The sequence below is a fragment of the Thermobia domestica genome, chromosome 10 (genome assembly GCF_964235325.1).
Source record: "Thermobia domestica chromosome 10, izTheDome1.hap1.1, whole genome shotgun sequence".
In the NCBI taxonomy this organism is placed as follows: Eukaryota; Metazoa; Arthropoda; class Insecta; order Zygentoma; family Lepismatidae; genus Thermobia; species Thermobia domestica.
This window is the reverse complement of record NC_137463.1, coordinates 121,685,147-121,708,978: the sequence shown is the minus strand read 5'-3', so window position 1 is coordinate 121,708,978 and position 23,832 is coordinate 121,685,147. Positions and strand designations below refer to the sequence as shown.

Here is a 23,832-nt window from a genome sequence, read left to right as displayed (position 1 = left end):
TGAAGGAAAAACAATGTCAACTATCACACTGAGTTTTTCCTTTGCCCTGACTTGATAAGTTTTTGAACCCCATCTTATAACTGAAATAGTATTTTCTATTCATTTTTCATAATTTTGAAGAAAAAAATGTAATTTGCATAATTATTTACTTTTTAATAAAGTAGAAATCTTGACTAGGAATAGAAAAGACAAAATATCAAACATGTAGCGTTTTGAAGTTTGATCAAGTTAAAGTGTAAATGCTCATGTTTTATTCATTATTTCACATTTTATTTCTGTTTGCCACATGTCATAGCTTGCAGCCTCCCTTGCTTGCTTTTCATGATCCTAGGGTGGAAATCACTATGTTAGATATATTAGATTATAAGGATGATGTAAGTGCTCACACTTTGAAATAGGTTCAGACAGGCTCTGTGTTTACTTTTCGTTGGTAATTAAAGAAACCCCCACCATTTAACTTATATTTTTCTTCTCTCTATTAATTGTTACATTTGGTTACTTAGAATGTTCACTTAGGTCATAAAATGAGGGATTCGCATACCAAAGTTTTTAAACTTTTATAATAAAACTTACTTCATTGACTTCGATAAATTTAAGATGGTTTTCAAAAATAATTTCTGAGACTCAGTATCTATCACAATTTAGTGTATTTATTTATTTAATATATTTACAATTCTAGAAATCAACTCATGATACAAGAATTTTGTCTGCAAAGTAAGAATAAAATTGATCTGTCACAAAATACATTATTATTTGTTAATTAAAACATAGACAATACATACACATATTCACACTGCAGCTTTAGAAATACTTTCCAGAACATATTCAACAAGATATAAACTGATTCTTTACGTACTTTCTCTCTCACTACATTAAAAACTAAAATGTTCTCTTATTCTATAAATTAAATAAATTACAAACATCATAGCAACCAAATGAGTGTAAAACAAACATCCTCGAAAGCACAAAAATAACATTTGAGATTTTTGTCTGTTAATACACAAAAAGACGAATCCCGAAGCCATTTTCATATTTACTGTTCACAATGTATATAACTTGCATTGAAAATTCGACATGCACTACCTAGATACAGGATAAATTCTAAATATCTTTTATGATTTATTACCATCAATCTGTATTACAAAAAACAGTTCGTTGCAAACATTCTGTAAAGTCTTTAATCAAATAATTCATTGACACGCAGTGCTTTATAATGAATTTATACATTGTCTAAGTTATAGAAACATACTGACCAAAGCAGATAAAATGAAACCTTTCAGTTTCACGTCCCGCGTTTATGCTCTTTAGGCTAACGGAAACGGTGCTGATCTAAGTGTTTCTTCAGGTAACAAAATATAATAATATATTTATCTACAGTGTTTATCTAGACCCCAAAATGTCTATTGTGACATTTTTTTTAATATATGATGTTTTCTGGGGCTTTTCAACCTTCTGACAGCTAGGAACTATACTAATTAAATACTCTATCATGTAACACTTTGAGTTTATAAGAATTTGAAATGAAATATATAGAGTGCTACATACGTAAAATACATTTGCCGTTGATTGCCTATTATTAAATAGTATATCAAGTCATCGAACATGAAATTGTGGAAAAAAAAGCAAAACTACACTAATTCCAGAATGTTTTTTTTTAAATATAGAATGTTATATAAGGGAGTAAATACATTATGACTTGTGACTATCAACATTCTGTTACTATCTTTATACCTTCATAAGAGATATTTAAAAAAAATGAAAACCACATATATACTCCAATTGCCTAAATTGCTTTTGCTTAGTACGTAAGGTTATTTGTTCCAGATATTTTGAAATATATATTGAGTAAACTAGCTATATAATGGCACAAATATAATATTAATTCACATAATAACTGACCTCTTAAATGATATAACTATTTTCTTTATGCACTTCAGAGTAAAAACATCAAAAAGTCTGGAAGACGTCCTACTCATATTTTTGTCATTCATGCATCTGTTGTACTAGGCCAACAAAAAGAAACTGTCTTGTCTTCAAGAGAAACAGCGGAATAGGATGATAAGAAACCCAACATATTCAATGTTGGTAATCGTTCAATCCTCGCACTTCACTTCATTTGTACGTTCATTTGTTCACCATAAAATATGGAAGGAAATAATTGATGTTACTTTTGTTCATAACTTAGAATACTTGGTAGTCACTATACTATGACGCCCACGATTCTCGCTATCAGTCCATACAGAAGAACTAAACAACCTAATTGCAGCGCTCTATGCAAACAATATAACCTGAAATGAAATAAAATACACAATAATTATTTTAGTGCATATTTAGTATTCATAGATTAATAGAGCTAAGATTATACACAGTGGTTGAAGTGAGATGGTATGCGGTGGTATGCCATACCACTTCTGGTTTTTCATTAGTGAAGGCATACTTCTGTTTTTTCAGTGATCAAGACATACCGTCACGGGAGAGGAGGTGCTAAATGTCTTTAATAATTCCAATTTATACACAGTATATGACGTGTATAAATTCTCACGTCATTTATTGTGATTCTCACGTGTGTACGTATATATATACACTTTGCTTTGTACGTAAAAAGAGTTTATTTCTTACGTAGAAATAATTTCTAAGCTGACAACACCGACATTTTCTTACCTTTTCATACTTTTTGTTTTTAAAATGAGGTGTCTGCAAAGAAGTTCACGTAGTTTATATTTTGATGTGCCATATTGAATTGTGTCTTTCTTATGTATGTATGTGTCTTCTTGCCTTAATGCATATAAATGCCGTGATTTAGGGATTGTCTGCTGTGGGAGCGATTCTTCCGAGGATTAGGAATACCCCTCAGTCGAGTGGGGATCCGGGACCTTTTCCACAGGAAATTTTTAATATAAAAACTCGATTTTTGAGCATTTTAGTGTATAATTACCGAATAACACAACATAAGAGGATATATTTTTAATTTAATTTTATTTATTTATTTATTTATTTTAGAAAGTTGTTGGCTAGGGATCAAAGTTTCTCCATGCCTTCCCCCCTGATAACTAAACAGAAGCTCTTCAGTGGTTTTTAGTCTTATGTGAATAGAAATGCAATCTTTTAGGCAACATACTTTCACTGTATTTCAGCATTTAGATAGCAGGTATGTCGAATCAAAATCATAATAAAAACATATTGCCTCTGCTTTTTCTTCACTTCGAACATTGATTATACATAATACTCACATAAAAATAAAAATAATACGTATCAACAGTGGTCTGCAAAGACTATTTCCTAGCTAGAGCTATTTGAAAATTGAAGCACCCGATTTTTGCAATAAACATATCTCTAATGTGTTATACATCGATATATGTTAAAGATTCAGGTCAATAATAATTCAACACTAACTTGAAATTTTGCGCAAATACATAATGTGACACAATTTTTCTCTATATGTTCTTGCAACTTTTAATCTAATACATACAAAACACTGAAATTTCGTACCATGCTAATATCTACTAATATCTACAGGAAGAAATTGTCTAACATACTCTGCAATACAATTAGATTAACAATATTGCTAACTCAACATAAAGATGTACTTTTTCAAATGGCACTACGTCAGCTTTTTACATATTTCAAATCTAGATGTAAGAAGAGAATTCACAATACCACACTTAGTGCGAGGTGAATTTAAGTTATAACATCTCCATTTTTCCCTTCAGGACTGGTATCAGATAGAAACGTGCTTTTGTTTTAAAATAGGCGAGTGCTCGTTGCCAATGCGTAACAGAGTTGGTAACACCGTACGGCACATAAAACTCTAGCTGCAGCGATGAGAGTGATGACTGCTTTTGATACAATACTCGTCGTTTTCTCCACTTGAGTGGTGTGACACCGCCTGAAATTCATCGCCAGTTGAGCGAGACGTGATGATGGTGTCATGGATGTGTCTAATATGCGTTCGTGGATGCGACAGTTCAAAGAATGTAGGACGTAGTGTGATAACAAACTGAGACAATCTCGGCCTGTGCTCTGAACGCAACAATTATAATCTCCCTGAAAGCGATGAAACAAGACTGGGACCTTTCGGAATGCGGATGTGAGGAACAGAAAGACTTAGCTGGCTCGAACGGGAAGCAAACGAGGATGTGTTAGAAATTGCAGAGAAAAAAAAAGAACTATTTTAGATGTAATTGAAAAAAACGAAGAGAAATGGTTGGAACATTGTCTAACGTGTAAGAAGAAACGGTATCATGATAGAAAGTACAGTGGCAGGAAAAGAGGGAAAGTGTAGTGCAAAAGAGAGTATAGTTGATATGCAGTATTAAAATAGTTGAAAGGCACTTGCTATGTTAAGGCGATGAAGTTAGCTGGAGACCATGGTGCATGAAAGCTTTTTTTTTTTTTTTTTTTTTTCAGTTTACAGCAAGCAAACTGCTAACAAAGGCAAAATATCTATAGTGAACAATAATAATATAAATTACTCGAATTTCAGGAAATATGATTTCTTTTTGGCTTTCCAATGGGACTTATCACTTAAAGTTAAATCGAATAGGGATAAGAGTTAGAACTCTTCTTAACTTTAAAGAACTGTTTCAGATTAACTTTCGTAAAAGATTTTTATTATTATTATTATTATTTATTTTCACTAAGTGCTGCATTTATTTCATTTGAGGCTCTAGAACTATTTTTATTGCTTGGATTTGATATCAGTAGACAAAAGAATGAGGCCCTCCATTACACTAGCTGTATAATTCAAAGAAAAAATAAATGAGAGAATTACTGTTGCAAATCGATACTCTTACTTATTTCACAAGTCCTTATCTGGTGAAAAAATGTAGAAAAAGAAGAATAATTGCAACATTCTAGTCTCTTGGCCTTCATCTGATTGTCAAGGTTTATTACTCTTTCAGACACACTCCCTGTTATCTTCTTTCCTTCAGTAATAAAAATTTTGCCAAGTCTAAAACATGTTTCATATAATCAATAAATGTTATCAAATGTAATGAAGATTAGCAACAAACGGATGTTTACATCTAGTTAATAACATTGTTAACCGATTGCCAATTGCACTTCTTTTACTCACGTCACACTGTGAAATCCGTCTAATATATCCACTAAAGCATGATAAAAATCTGAATAGTTACTATGGAAACTAAGGCTACAGATTGTTACACTTATGTAGCGATTAAAGATTTTTAAATTAGACTGCACTGCATTGGTTACACGTTGATGGTGAAGAAAACGTTGGCTTTGGAATTAATCTGAAGATGCAGTTGACTTCACTAAAGGTTACGTAACACAATTTGAAAGAAAGCTATAGAGATTCATTCACGTCAGCAGGCTAAACAAATGATTCACACACTATGTATATTGTGTGAATCTAAACATCAGAAAGAAATATTTTAACCAGAACTAAATAGATAAAATGTCAACTTAAATAATTATGCTGTAAGCATTAATATGGTAGCGTATTATCTTTATATGGACATAGATTGTTTAAGTTCTTTTAAAGACACTTCACAATAGGCGCATTCGGCGTTGAAGTTCTAGAGTGATTTCAAAATTCACAGGGAGCAAGTATAAAGTTCTATCTAATAAATTCCTCTAAATCAAATCTTTGGGCAACGGTATTTATATATAGATATAAAAAAAATGTGATTTCCTAGAAAAGTGATAATATGTAGATTGAGTATAGTGTAAACATGTACTGTACATGCATCACATAATCTGCATTTTGTAGGTACACTAGATTAATCATTTTCAACTGTTAATTGAAGTTGATAATTGACTTGCGAAAAAAGTTAATGTTCTTGTGTCACTGACATTTCACTTCTCGCAAATTTAACTTTAAATTCAAACAGTCCTCCGCTGGCCTTTTCAAGAATTACCCTCTTCAATACAGTAGGGCAATTGCAGTGTTGTTCTTACCCTTCTCATATCTTCTATCTAGTGGCGGCACTTGAGGAAGTCGCTAAAACATAACTTATCCCTACAGCGAAGAAAGCTTACCTGAGGTTCTAATTATTATATGCAGTTTTCTGCAGCTATGTGAAGCTTTGTTCCCGCCACTTGTAGCCATACGATTTTGATTTTTATATATGTTTTGATTTTTATATATGTGACTTTCCTGAAGAGCTACCACTGCGTTTGTTATTTTTTAAAATAACGCAACAAATTCCATTTCTTCTTCTTATCTAATATTTGTCTAAGAGCTTAATTTTCTTTCCTCGTTTTTACTAAAACTTCCTTATTGACTTTTTATTCTACCAAACTTCCTCTATTCTTCTTTATATCCACATTTTGAACGCTTCCAGTCACGTTGATTCACCACATAGTGTAATTCGTTTCAATGAACATTTGAATGGTTACAGTTGAGATCCTTCAATAATAATACTACGAGTACTTACACCAATTCGCAGTTAATAACTCTCGAAAATTACAACTATCCATGCATGAATATATTTGCGGTTTTTGAGGTCTTGATGCCCATTGCAGTATGCAACGATATATGTAAAAATTTGGTAGCTATAAAGGACCCTTTTTAAGGATAAAAAGAAAAGGAAAAAAAGGAAAGTCCTTCCGCGTTCCTATTTTTCCGAATCACTCTATTCCATGGTTTATTTTAGCATGCGATGTTTATCTAATTTCATTTAGCCGAATTCTTTCCTCCAAAATTAGGATCTTGCTACGATACTTCAATTTCTAAAATCACTTTGAAGAATGCGTAATGATAACATTTGTATTCTGAGCGTGTCTGTATGCGAGTAACTGAACAAGTAAATATCTCAATGAAACAACATTGACTTAATAAGGAAATAGCATAGCAAGGTCACAATGAATGTTTCCGTCAGATCGAAGCACGCAGAATGTAGTGTATATTCAGTAGTGTTGAGGAGTTGTTCAAAACTTTCCTAACATAAAATATAAACTAAAACTAAAACCCCCTGCTACCAGTAACGACGCCACAGGGGCAGGAGAACAAGCGCCTCTGGTGGCTAAGTTTGCTCCCAGAATAAATTGTATTTTAATGTAGGTCAAATAATATACGTATAATTATCCTCTTCGGTAAAAAAAAAAAAAATCTCCAGAAAAAATATCTGTCACTCCGCCCCCTCCCCCTCGAGTAGAAAAAAGTTGGTGTCGTTATTATCTGGTATCGGTGCTACAATTCACGAAGAAACAGCGAGATTTAAAATATACAGAATGAGCCAGAAGTCACTTGGGAAAATTCATTTGAAATGAATGGCTCCGCCGAATAACGTTGCAAGTGACAACAATCCAAGTTTACAGAAATCGAAAAAAACTATGTGTTGATTATATATAGACTTTAAATTTACTTTTTCAGTTTCAAACTATGCCTTTATGTCAAATGATGTTACATAGAATTGGAACTTCTACTACAGTACCGTTGTTCTGTTAAAATCTCAATATGACAGAAATTGTCGCTTGCAACGTTGTTCGGCGGAGCTATTGAATTGGAACTACGAGAGAAGGGAAGATATTGTGGGCAGAATATCCATTTGAAATTGTCAATTTTACACTAGACAAAATGGAATGCTGTCTTCAAAAGTCCCTCTGAAAGGTTTTTTTTTTTTTTTTTTTAAGAAGAAAAAGAAGAGCATTTCAATTCCGAAACATATTTCAGGATATGGCCTTGATCTGTGGATGAATTTTTGAAAGTACAACGAAATAATAATTGATTATTAAAATATTAAAGTCATAAGTATTTCTAACACCAAAATTTTATTTACAGTCTCTTTGTAGTAAAATGTCAATCAAGAAGTTAATATTGTTGACAAACTTTAGTGAAATCGTTAACTACACCATACACATTGAATGTCTATAATCTTCCTATCTGAAAACAGAAACTTTGAGCTATAAAATAGTGTTTCATAATCCTACATATGTCAACTTAATTGTTGCCTAATTGATCAATAAAGTATACGATATACTTTTAGGATATGTGTAAGCCTATATGTCTGTATTTCCTACTGATTAGCTTTAAGGGTACATCAACCAACATGAATCCGATACAATGCTAAAGCTAAAATAATGATGATAACATTTCTACCTACATTGTATTTTTCCTTTTTGCTGCAGGAATAGTGGCTGGATCTTCTTTCAACAAATATAACCTCAGTCCCATCATGTAAGATTTTATGTATTTTGTCCACGTCAAATCCCTGACATCGAATCGGAAGATCTTCCTGTCTTCTGGCGACAACTTGCACATAAGTTGAATTGTATTTTTATTCGAGAAGGTCCACTGTCTGGTGGCGAAATAGGAAGCCAAGTCTGCAAATGTGTCGATTTTATTGTAAAGCTTCAACATCCTAAATAAGAGAAAATGAAAGAATAGCAAATTAATTATTTATTCAAATTATAGTCTCAATTGATTGATTATATATTTGTTTTTCTGGTTGTAGAAAATAACACAAATGACGTAATAGACATAATACTGAGTGAAAATTACTATGTAGCAATGTCCTTTGTTCTGAATAAACATCTTATGGATAGAAATTTTTTTTTGAGATACTTATCTTTCCCCATTTAATCAATGATTTTATATATCCTTTCTCTTACACAGAGTGTAAAGTTAGTTCTTTCCTTTTAAATCCTACGTGACCCTGAAAGACTAGCTTACGTTGAAAATAATATAATTTTGTCATTTTAATTTTGCTTTAAATAATCCTATTAGGTTGTATAAAATTAAATCCCGAACAGAAGCATCATTTGGCCAATTATTTCTACCACATGAGTTTCAAATTTATATAAGTTTAGTCAATAGGATAATAATATACCAATAATAATAACAACAACAAAAGAAAACGTGAAATTATTTATATTGGACAGTCCTCCCTTAAAGCACCCCTCTACCCTCCACCCGTAAAGCAAAACCTGAAATCACGCTGCTAATCCTATATTATCCTGAAAGGTTAGTTTAAGTGAAAATAGTATCATTTTATACTTTTGACTTTGATTCAAGTTGCTCGTAGAACTAAAATCTCAGGCAATTCTGGGAGGTTAATGTATCGTGAAAATGGCATTATTTTATCTTTTTGACTTAAGTAGACTAATAATACTAAGATAGATAGAACTTAGTAACAATAATACTAAGATAGATAGAACTTAATAACAATAAATAATGTATTGGAATGTGTTTAAATGTCATTCACGTAAAAATAGAGTCTATTAAGTCAAATGGACAACTTCCACTTCATGAAATAATATAAAGGATTTTCACTATGTTTGTTATTTTTGGTAAATATTCAATAATTTTATAGATAGAAGTATTTTCGCAAATGAACTATTTAGTACTCTCAAGATGTTAGTATATAAACATTTACTTTTAAGATCTTTCATACAATAACAGAAACGATAATAATGATTTCATAAAATGTTCTCCTATATTTTTCTGTTGTCTAAAACAAGAAATCTACAAATAGTTATAAGGTCATTTGTACCATTTTGTAGTCTCTGTTGGTAAGTTATTCTTTAATAAAATTCAAAAGAATGAAGGGAAGCGTAGGGTAGATCATGAATAAGATAATATGCATGAAAGAGCAACAGTCTCGGCTCATGAGGAAAATCAGATTTTGTAAAACTTAAATTTTTATCGCTACAAGCTAAGGGAAGAAAACTTAACTAATATCCTAATACGAGGAAGGATCAGAAACTAAGGTTATAAGGCCGATATTTCTGGAATTTCGTATGTTATAGAAGAATGAAGAGTTTGTGGTAATTGTAATACATAGAGTTGGCAACAGTGCAGAATTTCAACCAGCTACCACCTATGGCTCTAGTTGTAGATAAACACAAATAGCGACTCATTTGGAAAATGATTTCGCGAAGAAATCCGTTCAGTTATTCGATTTCTGTGGGCGAAACATGTAACCGCGGCTGTAACTCACTGGTAGCTGGTAGATGTTTACGGAGAGACTGTAATATCTCGTCAAGACTTCTCACCGAGAGCTTCATCTTGCTTCACGGTAATGCGTGCCAGCATATAGCCCAAAAGACCACCATGCTGTTGAAGCAGCTTCGCTGGGACTCATCGACTATGGACCTCTCTCCAAGGGACTTTTACCTATTCGCACCCTTGAAGGAGCACCTAGGAGGCCGTCGCTTCGCTTCAGACAAGGGGGTGAAACATTTCGTCACAATGTGGCTGAACACGCAACCACAGGAGTTTATTATGAGGGAATCTTCAAACTCATCCCTCTATGCGATAAGTGCCTCAACCGAATGGAGACTATGTTGAAAAATAACCTAATGTATGTACTATCTGTTGGCTCTATTGGTTGTAGAATATGGAATAATACATACACGGCTCACTGTAGGCTTCGTAAACTTACTTTCTGATTACTCCTCGTACTTGTTTACAAGAAGAAAGACATTAGAAGATTAGACATTAGATAAGTTTTTTTTTCTCTTAGTAGCGATAAAAATCGTAAATTTTACCAATGTGACTTTCCTCAAGATCTGCCACTGGTATCACATGACAGATTTGTAATTTAGACATCTTAATGGATTTTCACGCCTCTTACACGTTCAGGTCGTTATTTCTTGTTTTTTCACAAATTAACAGGTTACAAAAGTAAAAATACGAAATACAACTTTCGAATTTTTGAAATTGTTTAGTGAAAAAGTACTCTGTTAAACTAATGATGAATTCTATTACACTAAAATGTTAAAATTATGAACTTACCTTCTCTTCTTACCAGCTAACAATGCAACGAAGTCTATGAGGAGAGCAGGCAACGTGTGAAGAAGTAAAGTCAATAGGTTGTGAATCCTTTTATCGGCACAGAGAATGAGACAGTAGTACCAGATCGCCCTCATAGGTGGACACATGTGTCCTGACACTTCACACTCATGTGTGTATGCTTTCCACGTCACAGGATTTTGAGGACTTGAAACGAAGTTGTATACCGTTGTCTCCTTCCTGAAAAATAAAACATAGTTTAATAGTATTTTAATTTTACTCAAGGTAATGTTCCTAAATTTAATTAATTTAGAGAACAATTCTCATTATTAAAAGCTTGTTTATATGTCTACATATGCATACTACAGAGAGACTTCTGAATAACAGACATCGATGTGACAAGATTATCTGTCCGTAAATGAGAGGTTTCCGTCACAGAAATGTCATACGAATTTAGATTTCGTAACTCATATGTGGTATGCAGTATATATTAAATACATTACTTATAAATAAAAATTTCATATAAACTAACATCAAAATACTCTACTCAGTGTTCAAATTACTGAAATCTTATCGTAAAACAAACCACGTTTGTTCCTCTACATCAGGGAAAGAGGAGTAAATGTATAAAGGAAAGGAGGACGTTCCGCATGTGATTCTTGGCAGTACAACTGGCTCTCCATGATCGTTTTTACTCATTGAAGGTTTTGACGGATTCCCACACGAAAGCAAAATATTATGGACAGAGGAAACAATTTCAAGTTAAGCTGGCTCAAGTTACAATTGTTCTGTATATTAGTTCACAAGAGCATTAGGCTTTTGAATTGTGAATGTCACTCAGGTTTTCTTTTTGCCCGCATGAAACGAACATCTCTTTGCTCTTCATAAGTAGACGACTATAACACACGCGCCATCTTTGTTCAATAATTTATGTTCTACCGCTAGAGGTACATTTGATTGAACAACTGCTTACTACAGTGCTAACTTTAAAGGGTACTTGTCTTTCAATTTACACGTTCCGGACCGGTACAATATCGCGCGAAAAAATGTGCATTACTTATTGATCTGCCCTCGTACTTTGACACAGTTTTACTATGTAATTCTTCAGAACATCGAGTCTAGTTTCTGGCTATAATTTTCACCAAAACTGTCGACAAAATAAACATATTTAAGAGCGGAGCTGTGATATATTATTTGTCTATCATCTAATTGATAAGTTAATACTAGTTACAAGAAGGAACAATAATATTTTTCTTAAACCCACGACAAAGACGGGATTCATTCATTACAGTTATTGTTAACTTTTTACTTAGAAATTGGATTGGTGTGCTTGAAATAAACTAAACTCTACAAATTAAAAAAGAAATCACAACAACTGGCTTAAAAACTAAATCACTAGATAGGCAGGCTATATTCTGCAAAATACTCCCAACAGTTTCTTTCAAACGGTGTTTTTCCTTCGGTATAACGTACTTATATGTGACATAGTAATCAGTTTTATAAAATAGAAGTTGTGTTTCTATTTTATGCACCTAATATTTAAATTTATGTTCCGAGTAAAGTACATGATAGGAGAAATTCAATTTCTACACAAAGAATATCGATATTTAATCTCATAGAATTTGCAAAAGCTGTGTAATTTTTAAGTGAGCACATGCAAACAAATGGTTGGCTTATGTACCCTTTAAGCTTCACGAACTATCCAGTCTCGCATTCAGAATCAAAAGGTAATTATGAAGCTATTTGAACCGAGTCGCTTGCTAACCACGCACCATTCAATTAATAAGTTTTTGGTCAATTCGAACTCTTCATGAATTATAGTATTTTGGAAGCTTTTCTTGTGAATCGAATCTGGAATGATTCATTTATGTGTTACGTACTTTATCACAAATACCATCCAACTTAATATTCGAAACAAATTTACTCCTTTTAAAAGATGTTAAAGTTTCGGAATACGTGAAAGTTACACAGGAGTATTCATAAGAGAAATGTTGACAGAGGCTTTGAGCTTAGAAGATTAACTCGTTAAGAAAAAGGAATTTGAAAATCTCGTATTTCCTCACTTTACAATGTTATTATTATTACTACTATTTCTTTAAATTTATGATTCAAACAACTAAAACGTTTGACAGTTTGTATTATTATGTTTGCAATTGTAATCCCAACACATTTATCCACAGTTTTCTTCTTATATTCCTCCTATCTAAAGAGGTTGTTCTTAAAAATGAATTAAAAACGAAAAAAAATCCCACTCTATGTACGTCTGTGCAACATCTTAAAAGCAAAAGGAAGTATTAACGAAATGTAAATGCCTGAAGGAAGGAAGATAATCCCTGAAACTCAGTTAGAAAGTTCTCCTATTTAATCCTATTAGAAACCGCAAAGTGTTAGAGGTACATTTCTTTCTATCCGCCTCTCTCTCTCAAATACGTCTTTTTATGGTTATTCGAGAAACGTTGAATGTTCTAGTATATTTCTGGAATAATTAAATACACATCTTTTAATGCTCCTGAAGTACGATATAATTTTTCTTTTTCTTTTTTTTTTTCGCAAAACGAAATCAAGACTAGTTGAGAAATTAAGGAAAGAGAGCAAACATTTCGCAGTGTTCATATAAAGATTAAAGCAGACAGAAATTATTGATAGACATGATTATATTACCGACAACTATGAGTGAATGTACTATAAGTTATTTATTTCATTTGCTACATGTTTGTTTTATATCTAAAAATAATAATATTTATTTATATTAATTCATGAGCTATCATTTCTTAGAATGTTATTTTAAGTTAAAATGTGTAAGTTCTCAATACGTGGTTCTCAAATCGATGTGTCGCGACACCCTGGTGTGTCACGAAGTCCCCTAAGATGTGTCGCGAAATTTTAGAATTTAAAAATCGTGAAGAATTTACTAATTAGTTAAAATCGAGACAGACTGTACCAGTTAACATCTCCAGCAACAACAATAATGCTCAGTGCTATATAGTCATTATAAAAACTAATTGGTTTTACTATTATAATAGATTTATAATAAAAATATCAAACAAGTGTGTCCTGGACGTTCAGTAAAATGTGTCACCAGTCAAAAAAGGTTTAGAACCACTGGTGTAGACAGGTAAGAGCAATAGTCTTGACGCCAAAATAATGTAGTTCATAGCCATTTAGAAAGTATCTGTGTATGTTTGTAAAAATTCTTATTAGTGATTAACATTTAAAAAAAAAAAAATGTCCAAACATGAGACACACAAAAATTGATAGATCTCAGACTGATATGGATGAATGTAAATCCTATTGAATACTTTTCGAGAAAAACGAGAAATATATATACAGGCTATTTGAAAACAATACCCACGTTTAGAAGATGATTCCTAAGACTAAGACAAGACAAGAAGTATAGACCAACCTAGGTGGACAAATGCTTCCTTTCGGAGTTATAGGTTGCGAAAACATGAAAAAAATGAACTTCAAACTCCATAGCTCAAAACTTATGGGGCCTACCGTAGTCGGGTGAAGACTTCACTTAGGAACTAGTACGTGCCCTATCCAAATATCTATGTTTCAGAATTCTGAAGTGCTTCCAAAACATTTTTTTAAAGAAGGAGTTTGGCTACTGGCATATAATTTGAAATACATACTGCATCTATAAAAATTGTTGCAGAGGTACTACAGGGTTCTGAAACATGGATATTTAGATAGGGCGCATACTAGTTCCTAAGCGAAGTCTTGACCCGACTACGGTAGGTATCATAGTTTTGGAGTTATGGACCTTTTATGTTCACTTTTTTTATGTTTTCGGCAGCCTATAACATCAAAAGGAAGCATTTGTTCACCCAGGTTCGTCTATACTTTTCGTTTTATCTTGGTATCAGGAATAACCTCCCAAAACGTTGTCGGTGTTGTTTCGAAACGACATATATATACTTTTTTGAGTTTAACGTCTCATTATTATTCATCAAGGCTAAGAGGAAGGATGATGGTGAGATGGGTGATAACAGTGGCATAATGAAAATCGGAGGAAACGGGAGAATACTGAGAGAACCTAGTGTTTGTCTACCACAAAGCCCACTTGGCAGGAGCTTAGATCAAAACCGGGACCCCCTGCGCCAGAAGTGAGCGCTCTACCACTAAGCTACTGCCGCCCTAGTTGATACTTTACATGTGTAATTCTAGATATAACATATTGACCATTTTACACTGAAACACCGAAGAACACTAACAGCAAAAATAACAGAATAATCGAAACTTTAACAAATATTCACATAGCAATGTGTATAGCTTAATTCTGCACATGCAAATTGGAAAATCTTTTCAGGGGCAAAAAGATCTATAGTAGATGGAAGTCTGTTGAATTTACTAGGAAACCAGTACATGAGCGGTCTTTGGACTATAGTAAGGCTAGGTTTCGAAACATGTTAAAATAGATTCATTTTTCGTCCTGTGCGGATGATTACTCTGAAATTAAGTATGGGAAGTAGAGAGTACCGTAGCAGTTTCTATTTACTATTCTCTGAAGAACCTTTCGAATACTAGTTGATACATTAAGTGTTTTCAAGGTAGTTTTATTACTTGATCCACGTAGTTCTGGGATTCTGTGAAGAACAATGGCTAAAAGGAAAGATGATAACAGTGTCTCGCTTGGAAAGATGTATGGGACAGGCCATAGACCAAAATGTGTCGGACAGATCATTAATAGACGATTCGGATCTGTTGTCTACATGTAAAGTGTAGATGTGATGTGGGCATCATAAGAAATAAAGAAGTAAGAGGAAACCAAATATGAATTTAGAGAAGGTCTAATTTCCCATTGTGAAACAAAAATAATTTTTCATCATCGAAAAAAAATAAGTATATACAAATTATATATATGTTATCGTACTTTCGTTGATGACTGTACTAAATAAGATACTTCAACACAGCTTGCAAAATATCTCTGTTTTTTTAAAAAAGATTTCGTGTATTTTTTTGACCTGAAAAGAACTTAATTCACTTTTCCTTTAACTTATTATTTGAAGCTTCGCTCTGATTGTCACAAATTAATTATTATGTTGTAGTTCTGAACTATGTGCTCTTAATATTGTTTCTTTTATTAGTTGTACAGTTATCATAAGTGAAACAAAAATAAAAGTTAATTGCGTTCATGTAATTATTTGGAAGTAGAAGATATGGTACGTGAAGTTAAGTGAAAATAGCACAAAAATTTAACATTAATGTGGGTAATAGTCAAGCATGAATCACAGTTTATAAGCAACGTTGGAAGAAGAAACATAAGTGAAAGGTGATTTGACATGGTTCAAAAATCTGTTTTAATTTTCCTTTTATTCAGTTCTTCTTTGTAGTATATTTCATGACTACGAAATTAGCGTTTGTGGATCTTTGGATTTAAAATTATATATCCATTAAGGAAAAAATAACTAAATAATAATCCAGAAATAACAAAATCTCTATATATGTGCGATATTCATTAAATATTTCCTCTCATCTAGTTGTAGTTAATGTAGAATATTGAAATTTTATAGTGAGTTGACACGTATCTCTATTGATTACGAGGAAAATTTCATCTTGTAATTCCTAACATTTTCTGTGCTACAGGCGCTTAAAATAAGATACGCGTTACAGTGTATTTTGATGTTTGATCTGGCAAAGAAAAAAGAGGGTGGTTAAAAAAAGGGGAGACTCTTATTATAATAATTGTCTCCTCTTTTTTAACCACCTTCTTTTTTCTTTGCCAGATCAAACATCAAAATACACTGTAACGCGTATCTTATTATTTTAAGCGCCTGTAGCACAGAAAATGTTAGGAATTACAAGATGAAATTTTCCTCGTAATCAATAGAGATACGTGATTATTATAATAAGAGTCCATATTTCGGAATCTCTTATCTTATTAGTTACCGACGTCTTATAGCTAGACGGTCTTAGAAGTAAGTAAAGCAGTAATCTAATCTAGCAAATGAGATGATGATCTGGCCGTTCTATGTATATTAAATGTAGCCAGACGCATATGTTACTTAATTGGCTATGACTATTGAGTAATAGCAATAATGTCATCAAAAAATTGGCAATAGAGGTGAAACTTAATGATTCGGTTAAGAAACTTGGATATGAGTCCAGTTACCCTTGAAAAAGTTAATGCAAGTTGACATACAGAAATATGCGATGTTTCGAGAGTGGTCACTTCAAGAGTTTCAAGGAAAAGGAATTAAGTATTTCAAGGGATCAGTTACAAAAAAAAATCTTTGAGTTTGACGTCCCACGGTTATGCCGGTTAGGCTAAAGGAGACGGTGATGATGAGGAATGGATGAAATGGTGGAATGAAGAAAGTGGGAGGAAACGGAAGAACCCCGAGAAAACCCACGCACGCGGTGTTTGTCCACCACAAAGTTCACTTGGCGGGGGCTGGGATCAAACCGGGATCCCAAGCACATAAAAGGTGAACGCTTTACCACTGAGCCACCGCGGCCCCAGGAATCAGTTACGTTCAATAGAATTCTCCTTGATGGAAAGTTAATTTATAGATATTCTGAAACTTAGAAATAATATGTTCGGCCTCAGGGTTGCTATAGCTAGAGCCAAGCAGACAACTAATGCTATCTGTAGAAAGTGTAGCTACAAAAATGAGACCCTAGAATACGCGATTGGAGAGTGTTTTATGCATATGGCAAGATGGATTCATCGCTATAATGATATTGTGAATCTTATTGGAAAGAAGAGTGCGCGACCGAACTATAAGGTTATAAAGGATAATAGAATGATGACCGAATAGTTAGGACCGGATCTAGTAGCTGAAACACATTTTAGAAGGTATATGGATGCAAGGCCGTGCCGTGGAAAATCAGCGCCCGGGGCGAGAGTATTCGACGGCGCCTCCATACATATATTCCAAGCAATTTTTCCTATATTTTTCCTTTTTTCTTCCTAATTTTTCGCCCCCTTACTTTGGCGCCCGGGGTCGTCGCCCCGCTCGTCCCCCCCCCCCACGGCACGGCCCTGTATGGATGTAGCGTTCGAATTCAGAACGAAGATAATTGAATTTGGCAAGTAGAAAGAAAATTTACAAATATAGGAGTCTTATGGAAGTTTCTGACAGGACCAAAGAATTTAGAGTTTTGCCAATGATAATTGGCACCAGGAGAGTAATTTCAAAAGCTACTGAAAAAGACTTTAATAAATACCGATTGTTGATAAATCTGCTTTGGTTACGATGTCAATGACTGTCTTAAGACAGTCTATTAAAATAGTAAACGTTCATGTGGATTACTAAGTTATCTCTGGACTTTAATCATTTTTGTTGTTTTATCTTTATGAGGATTTAATGTAGAAAAACTGGACAGAAATGTTTCAAGAAGAGGATAGCCTCCTGACCATTAGACATAAAATTTGGTAACAATGAAATATATGTTTCAGTGTTTTTCATATTTGTCCTTAGAGGAGAGACATACAATTTGGTGATTGGACATTTCATCTGAATTAATTAGCGCTGAACACATGTTTAAGCATTTTTTTTTTTTTTTTTTTTAAGATATTTGACCTAGAATTGAAGAAAATGTAGGTGGAAGTACTTCTCTAAGATGGCTATACGAAATGTTCGAATTTTATGCAAAACTTTTGAGTTCCAGTCAACTCTACATAAAAGGTGTGGAAAGAAGAACGCAAAATATTGCCCACAGGAACACACACGGGCATTTGCTAGTCTTCTTTCTATGCTGTTTTTCTTTTTAAAATTAAAGTACCTAAATATTACCTAAGTTCAAGAAATAGCCAGTATTATAACAGCTTACAAAACAAAATTACCAATAGAAGGATGGAAGAAACTGTTCTAAAAGGATAGGCTAGGAATTACCTAACAATATTTGAAGGTACCATCAATATGACATTTACATGATGAGACAAAGTGAAATATATGGAAAATACGTGTAGAATGGATTGATCACAATATATAATAATGACGAATGAAAATGCAATATATGAGAAGCGAAACTATATTATTTTAATCGTGTGCATTACATAGTGACTGCTTTGTAAAATTTCCCGCTCGAGAACATACATTTACGCATATTCACGCACTCCAATTTATGCATATTTTATAGCTTCACAGAATTCCCCCTCTAACTCGCAAATTAAATATTGCGACACTGTCAAAGCTCAGGGCTTTCTAAGCGGCTTTTTTAATGAGCTGAAAATTAGCAGCGGCATGTATTGAATCTAAAGTTAATTAATGGGTATTCACATGTTTATTGCTCTCATTTATTTTGTAGGGCAATAGATTACTTTTTAGCTTTTTTTTTTTGTGACATTCCTAATTGTTTGTGTTAATGTATTTTGTGAATCATGTTCTGAGTTAGTATCCACAAACAAGAAAATCCTTTGTGATCGAAATCTAATGATTTAATAATACAGTTACTACTTTAAGACAACTCGTAATAGCATAGAGAAGCTCTGTGGTAATAGTTCATTAGTACACTGCAGCAGCTCAAATTGTAACCGAAAAGAATCATAGTTATGAAGCAGTCAATACAAAAAATTACTATTGCACGCACTAACGTTAAGTACACATTAGTATGTTCATAAATTATTTATAGCGTATGCTATGCAATCCATATTGGAGATTTTAAAGTTTTGGGAAAGGTTAAAATCGTAATATTCATTGCATTTTTTGTAACATAATTATATATATAATACAAAGATCCTTGAAGCCACGAAACCATGGCCGACAGTGCAGTTCCAAATGGGATCAACAAATTGGTTTTATGCCAATGAACATTTACGAACTAACTTTTTACACATATCCATCTTGATTTCCCAAAGGCTTTCATTGAATCATTTTTGATGTGATTATTTTATTTTATCACTACTTCAAACTTATATTTATTGTTATTATTACTCTTTGTTTTTTGTTGTTTTTTCATTGATGTCAAAGGTTAAGTGTTAGGAACAGTCTTGGATGAATCTGCCCGCTTTAATAAGGCCACTTGAATTTGAATTTGAATTTGAATTTGAAAATATTTGAGGACCCTCAGAGCTTTCATATGATCTTCTTAGTTTGGGAAGGATTGTTCGCTACATTAAAAATATCTGTATTTAATCATATCAAGATAGATTATTAAACAGTTCTTGTGCTGTATAGAAATAATTATTTCCATGCCACTAAATCCAGTAATATATATATTTTCACAAATTCGAACATACTTTAAATAGTTTAAAGCGTCTTTTGTTGAGGTACACAAATCTATGTGGAACTACAAATCTACAAGATGTCAAATTTCTATGGCAAAATCCTCAACAACGAATAAAATACCGAAAACATTGTAATAATAGGAAGTATAATACGCTTAATAGATGTCCAATAGGCATATCCATAGCCGTATCATCTCCACAGGATCAATATTACTAGATATATCTATATGGATATACAGTGAATGCTCATTGAGCTTTCGTCTAGTCAAACGAACTATCGTGCTGTGTCAAATGATACTTTAAAACTCTAACTGATCATCGTGCTTGCTTCTTTGGTGAAAGTCAGTGATTTTCAGGTATTCCAAACTAAAATAACTTTCAAAACCTTACCCTTTGTTCGCTGTATCCCACGCAGCAGCTATAATTGCATGTCCTGCCATATCCACAGGTACCATATCAACGACTTTGTTTCTATCACAGTTGAAAGTTCTAATGAGACCTACTGCACTGCCTACTGTCACACCGGCTGGGCCATTCAAATTGTCGATCCATCCAGCCACTGGTTCTTGCCACGTACTAACCACTGAAGGCAAAAATAAAGAAAAAAATTAATGGAAGACGAGCACGATATTCTGTGAGGCATAAGGTCAGTAGTTTCCCATTATACGTTTATTATGCATTTGTAGTATTGTCAAACATGAACAAAACGTGTAATATTTGGAAGTAAATGCATATGTCCTACAATAAATAGTAGCCAATATTAGCCTTCTTTTTAAAAAGCACATCTCAATATTTAACACAACTATTGAGGTGGGATCACATTATTAAATATGATTTGTTCTTTCAAATCACATCATCCAATATATCTCTCGTGTGGTGGGAAACTGTGGACCTTACACCTCTTGGACTGGAATTTCATACCAACTTTCAGATCCAAATAGCATACAAATATAACTGTTGTTGATATGAACTTCATATGAATAGAATCATACTGGTTTTTCGAGACTTCTAGTCTCCTGACGTTATGAAAGATATTTCAATTTAATAAGTTCCCGGAATTGCACCTTACGAATCATATTCTTATTTCCACACATTTTTCAAAATGTTCGTATCTTTTTTTTTTTTTAATCTGTAAAATTACTATGTATAAAATAACCACTTACTTCCTAAAATAGTGTTGTTGAATGTCAAGAAAAGTATCTGAAAGTCGCTTATGAGATCAATAATTCAGATGAGGAATTTCTTAACAATAAGGAACACTTAAAAGCATTGGTCATTTTATAACATAAAATGTTGTGCGTTACAATTACTTATCAAGTAATTTATTAGCACGATTCTTTATTATGCAATTTTGTAAAAGACTGGGAGCGGAAGTGGCGAACTTATCCGTTTGACGTCTTTCTTAGGTGTCAGCTAAACAGTCAAATATTTGAATGAGGATTGCCAAAGAGAAGGTAGCACTTATCTAGAAAATAAAAGCAACATACAATTAAGTCTAAAAGGATGTATTATAGAATTGTAGTGTCTTAACACTTATATAGAATTAAAATAGACAATTCATTTAGTAATTTCAGCAGGAAGCAAATATACATGTATCAGCAAAAGTGTGTCCGTGGTCTCTCAGCTTCTTCAATACGAACTGAGTATGGATATATATTTTTATGTTTCTCCTTTTCTTTCCTGATGAAGTAAAAGTAAACATTTCATGTAGTCTTTCACAGAATACTAAATGAATTGACTGCAGAGTACATAAAAATATTTCAAAACATTATTCACACCGAGGCAAGTAGAGATACAAACACAAATCCGGATGCGATTAATCCAATAAATAGATGAAAGTGCAATGGCAGGAATCAAACGACTGACATTCCGAGGAACAAGTAGACTACACGGTCTCAGTGACTGAGACAGTGGATAGGTGAATGATCACGAACGTTGAGTCGCGTTGTTTCTGTTCTTTTGATTCATATCATTAGATCAATGAATTCAAACAATTCGACAACAGTTTGATTCATGCCCATGTTTGCGTTCATCAGGTGAGAATAATGCTTAAATCATGCTCTTATTATTTTTTGAAAATGTTTTTTTAATGATTGCAAATCTTAGTAACAATATTACAATTCAAAGTTACAATACAGACAAATACTGTATATTCTGGTAATACTATTTGTTTTGAAACGTTCCTCCATCATCCTATGAATGCTTTTCAAGGTATCCATGTAAGTAAATTCCTAGAAATCAACTTAGTAATGATCATAGGTACGTCAATGGGAGGACAAGTAGTATATGCACTTGATGTTAGCTTAGGAGGAAAATTATTCCTTCTGTAGCAGAAAAAAGTTTTAAAATACACTCAAGAGTAAAATCTTATAAAAGAGTCTATGTGGTAAGATAAAATTAATGTAGTCTTGTCAATTTTAGAATCTAGAGAAAAATTTTCAATCCTAGGGAAAGCTCTACATGAGATAGAAATGATCAAAAATAATTCTAATAACATTGAAAACTTGTAATATTGCTACTTCTTAAGAAAATATGATAACGAAATTCGTAGCTCTTATGCGAGGGTCGTTCGGATAGTAAGCCTAATTTTTACATGCCATCCACATAGATGAATGAAGTTATTCGAAACTCAACAAATCTTAGTTACATGTTTCTTTTGCTTTACATGACCTGCATCACTTCCTCAGCCGTTGTTTGTTAAAAATGAACAAAGTAGAAAACCGAAGTAAAGTGAAATATGTAATTTAATTTCTTAACTCAAGAAAACGCTCGAATATATCAAGAAAATATTTAATAATATGGCAGTGTTCTTTGAGACACAGAATACGTATAGAGGAAAGCGAATTTATAATTAACATATTACATGTCAATCTGTCTTTACATGTCAAATAGCAACAGCAGTCAATCTGTCTGCGTAGTGTGCATCAAATAAGATAGATAATGCATCCCTGATAAATTCATGAACAACTTGCAAATGCTTCCATGCTATAATCAATGAAAAACTTGGAAGAAAGAATTTGGTATTAAAAACAATCATAATGTCTGGAACCGATTGGTGGATTAGGCGTATGACAAGAACAATAATTTACCAGACTGTGTGATAAATGTCTAGATATCAAGCATGACCACTTGAATCAATATGCTGTGTGATACTTTAATTTTGGTTTTTCATCGCAGAAATTACCCATGAAAAAGGTACACATTTGACATTCAAAAACAACAAATGTTTCAAGGTTAGAGGTCTTTTGAGCTAGTTGCACGACTATTAAGTTTGACAATCCCAAATTTCCGTAATTCACTATGCCTACAGAACACAATCGCGAGTAATGTGATTGCAATTGAGCATGAAAAGGTTAAAGCAGGCCTGGTTGAGAAGTAAGACTTTTTTTTAATGTTTAATACTAGAACAAGTGAAACTTTCCAAACGTTCCTCATCTTTTTCAGGCTTACGAATCTCTACATTAAATAAACATTTTAATAGTACTATTGTTCAACTATTGTCTACAATTTTTATACTCACGTTTCCTGTTATATAGGTGTGGAATAAATACAGATATACAACTGTATCTAATCCACACCTTAAGTCATATCACATAGAAATAATTCTGTAAGAATATGAAGAAAGAAAGTCAGTGATGATTTAAAATTAACTGAAACCTAATGATTAAATGGTAAATGAGAATGGTTAATAATTGTTTCTGCAACAATTTCGCCCATAGTGCTTATGCAGATGAATTGTTATAATTATTAATATAAGCATAAGTTTATCAACAAACCAAATGTAAATAGATTATTATGAACTTTCAGATGGAAAATTGCTCAAAAGATATATGCATATTGAATTTGATATTTATGTTAAAATTGATGAGAAATTACATGAAGCGTTTATTGTTAATATTGAATTGTTATGTTCTGTAGATTAAAAAAAACGATGAGAAATACAAATAAATGATGATGATAA

General features: G+C 32.8%; 1 protein-coding gene across 2 annotated transcripts in view; it reads right to left on the bottom strand.

Moving 5' to 3' along the window:
• Window positions 1–630: 630 nt before the first annotated feature.
• Window positions 631–23,832, bottom strand: part of LOC145662691 (putative fatty acyl-CoA reductase CG5065) — a 190,500-nt gene continuing 167,298 nt past the window's right edge. For both annotated transcript variants that reach the window (XM_081728523.1, XM_081728522.1), the window contains exons 6-9: window positions 20,262–20,454; window positions 10,700–10,936; window positions 8,067–8,324; window positions 631–2,288 (exon numbers count right to left, since the gene is read on the bottom strand). In XM_081728523.1, coding sequence (XP_081584649.1) covers window positions 2,201–2,288; window positions 8,067–8,324; window positions 10,700–10,936; window positions 20,262–20,454 — 776 coding nt within the window. In that variant the 3' untranslated portion in view covers window positions 631–2,200. The remainder of the gene's footprint in view (window positions 2,289–8,066; window positions 8,325–10,699; window positions 10,937–20,261; window positions 20,455–23,832) is intronic.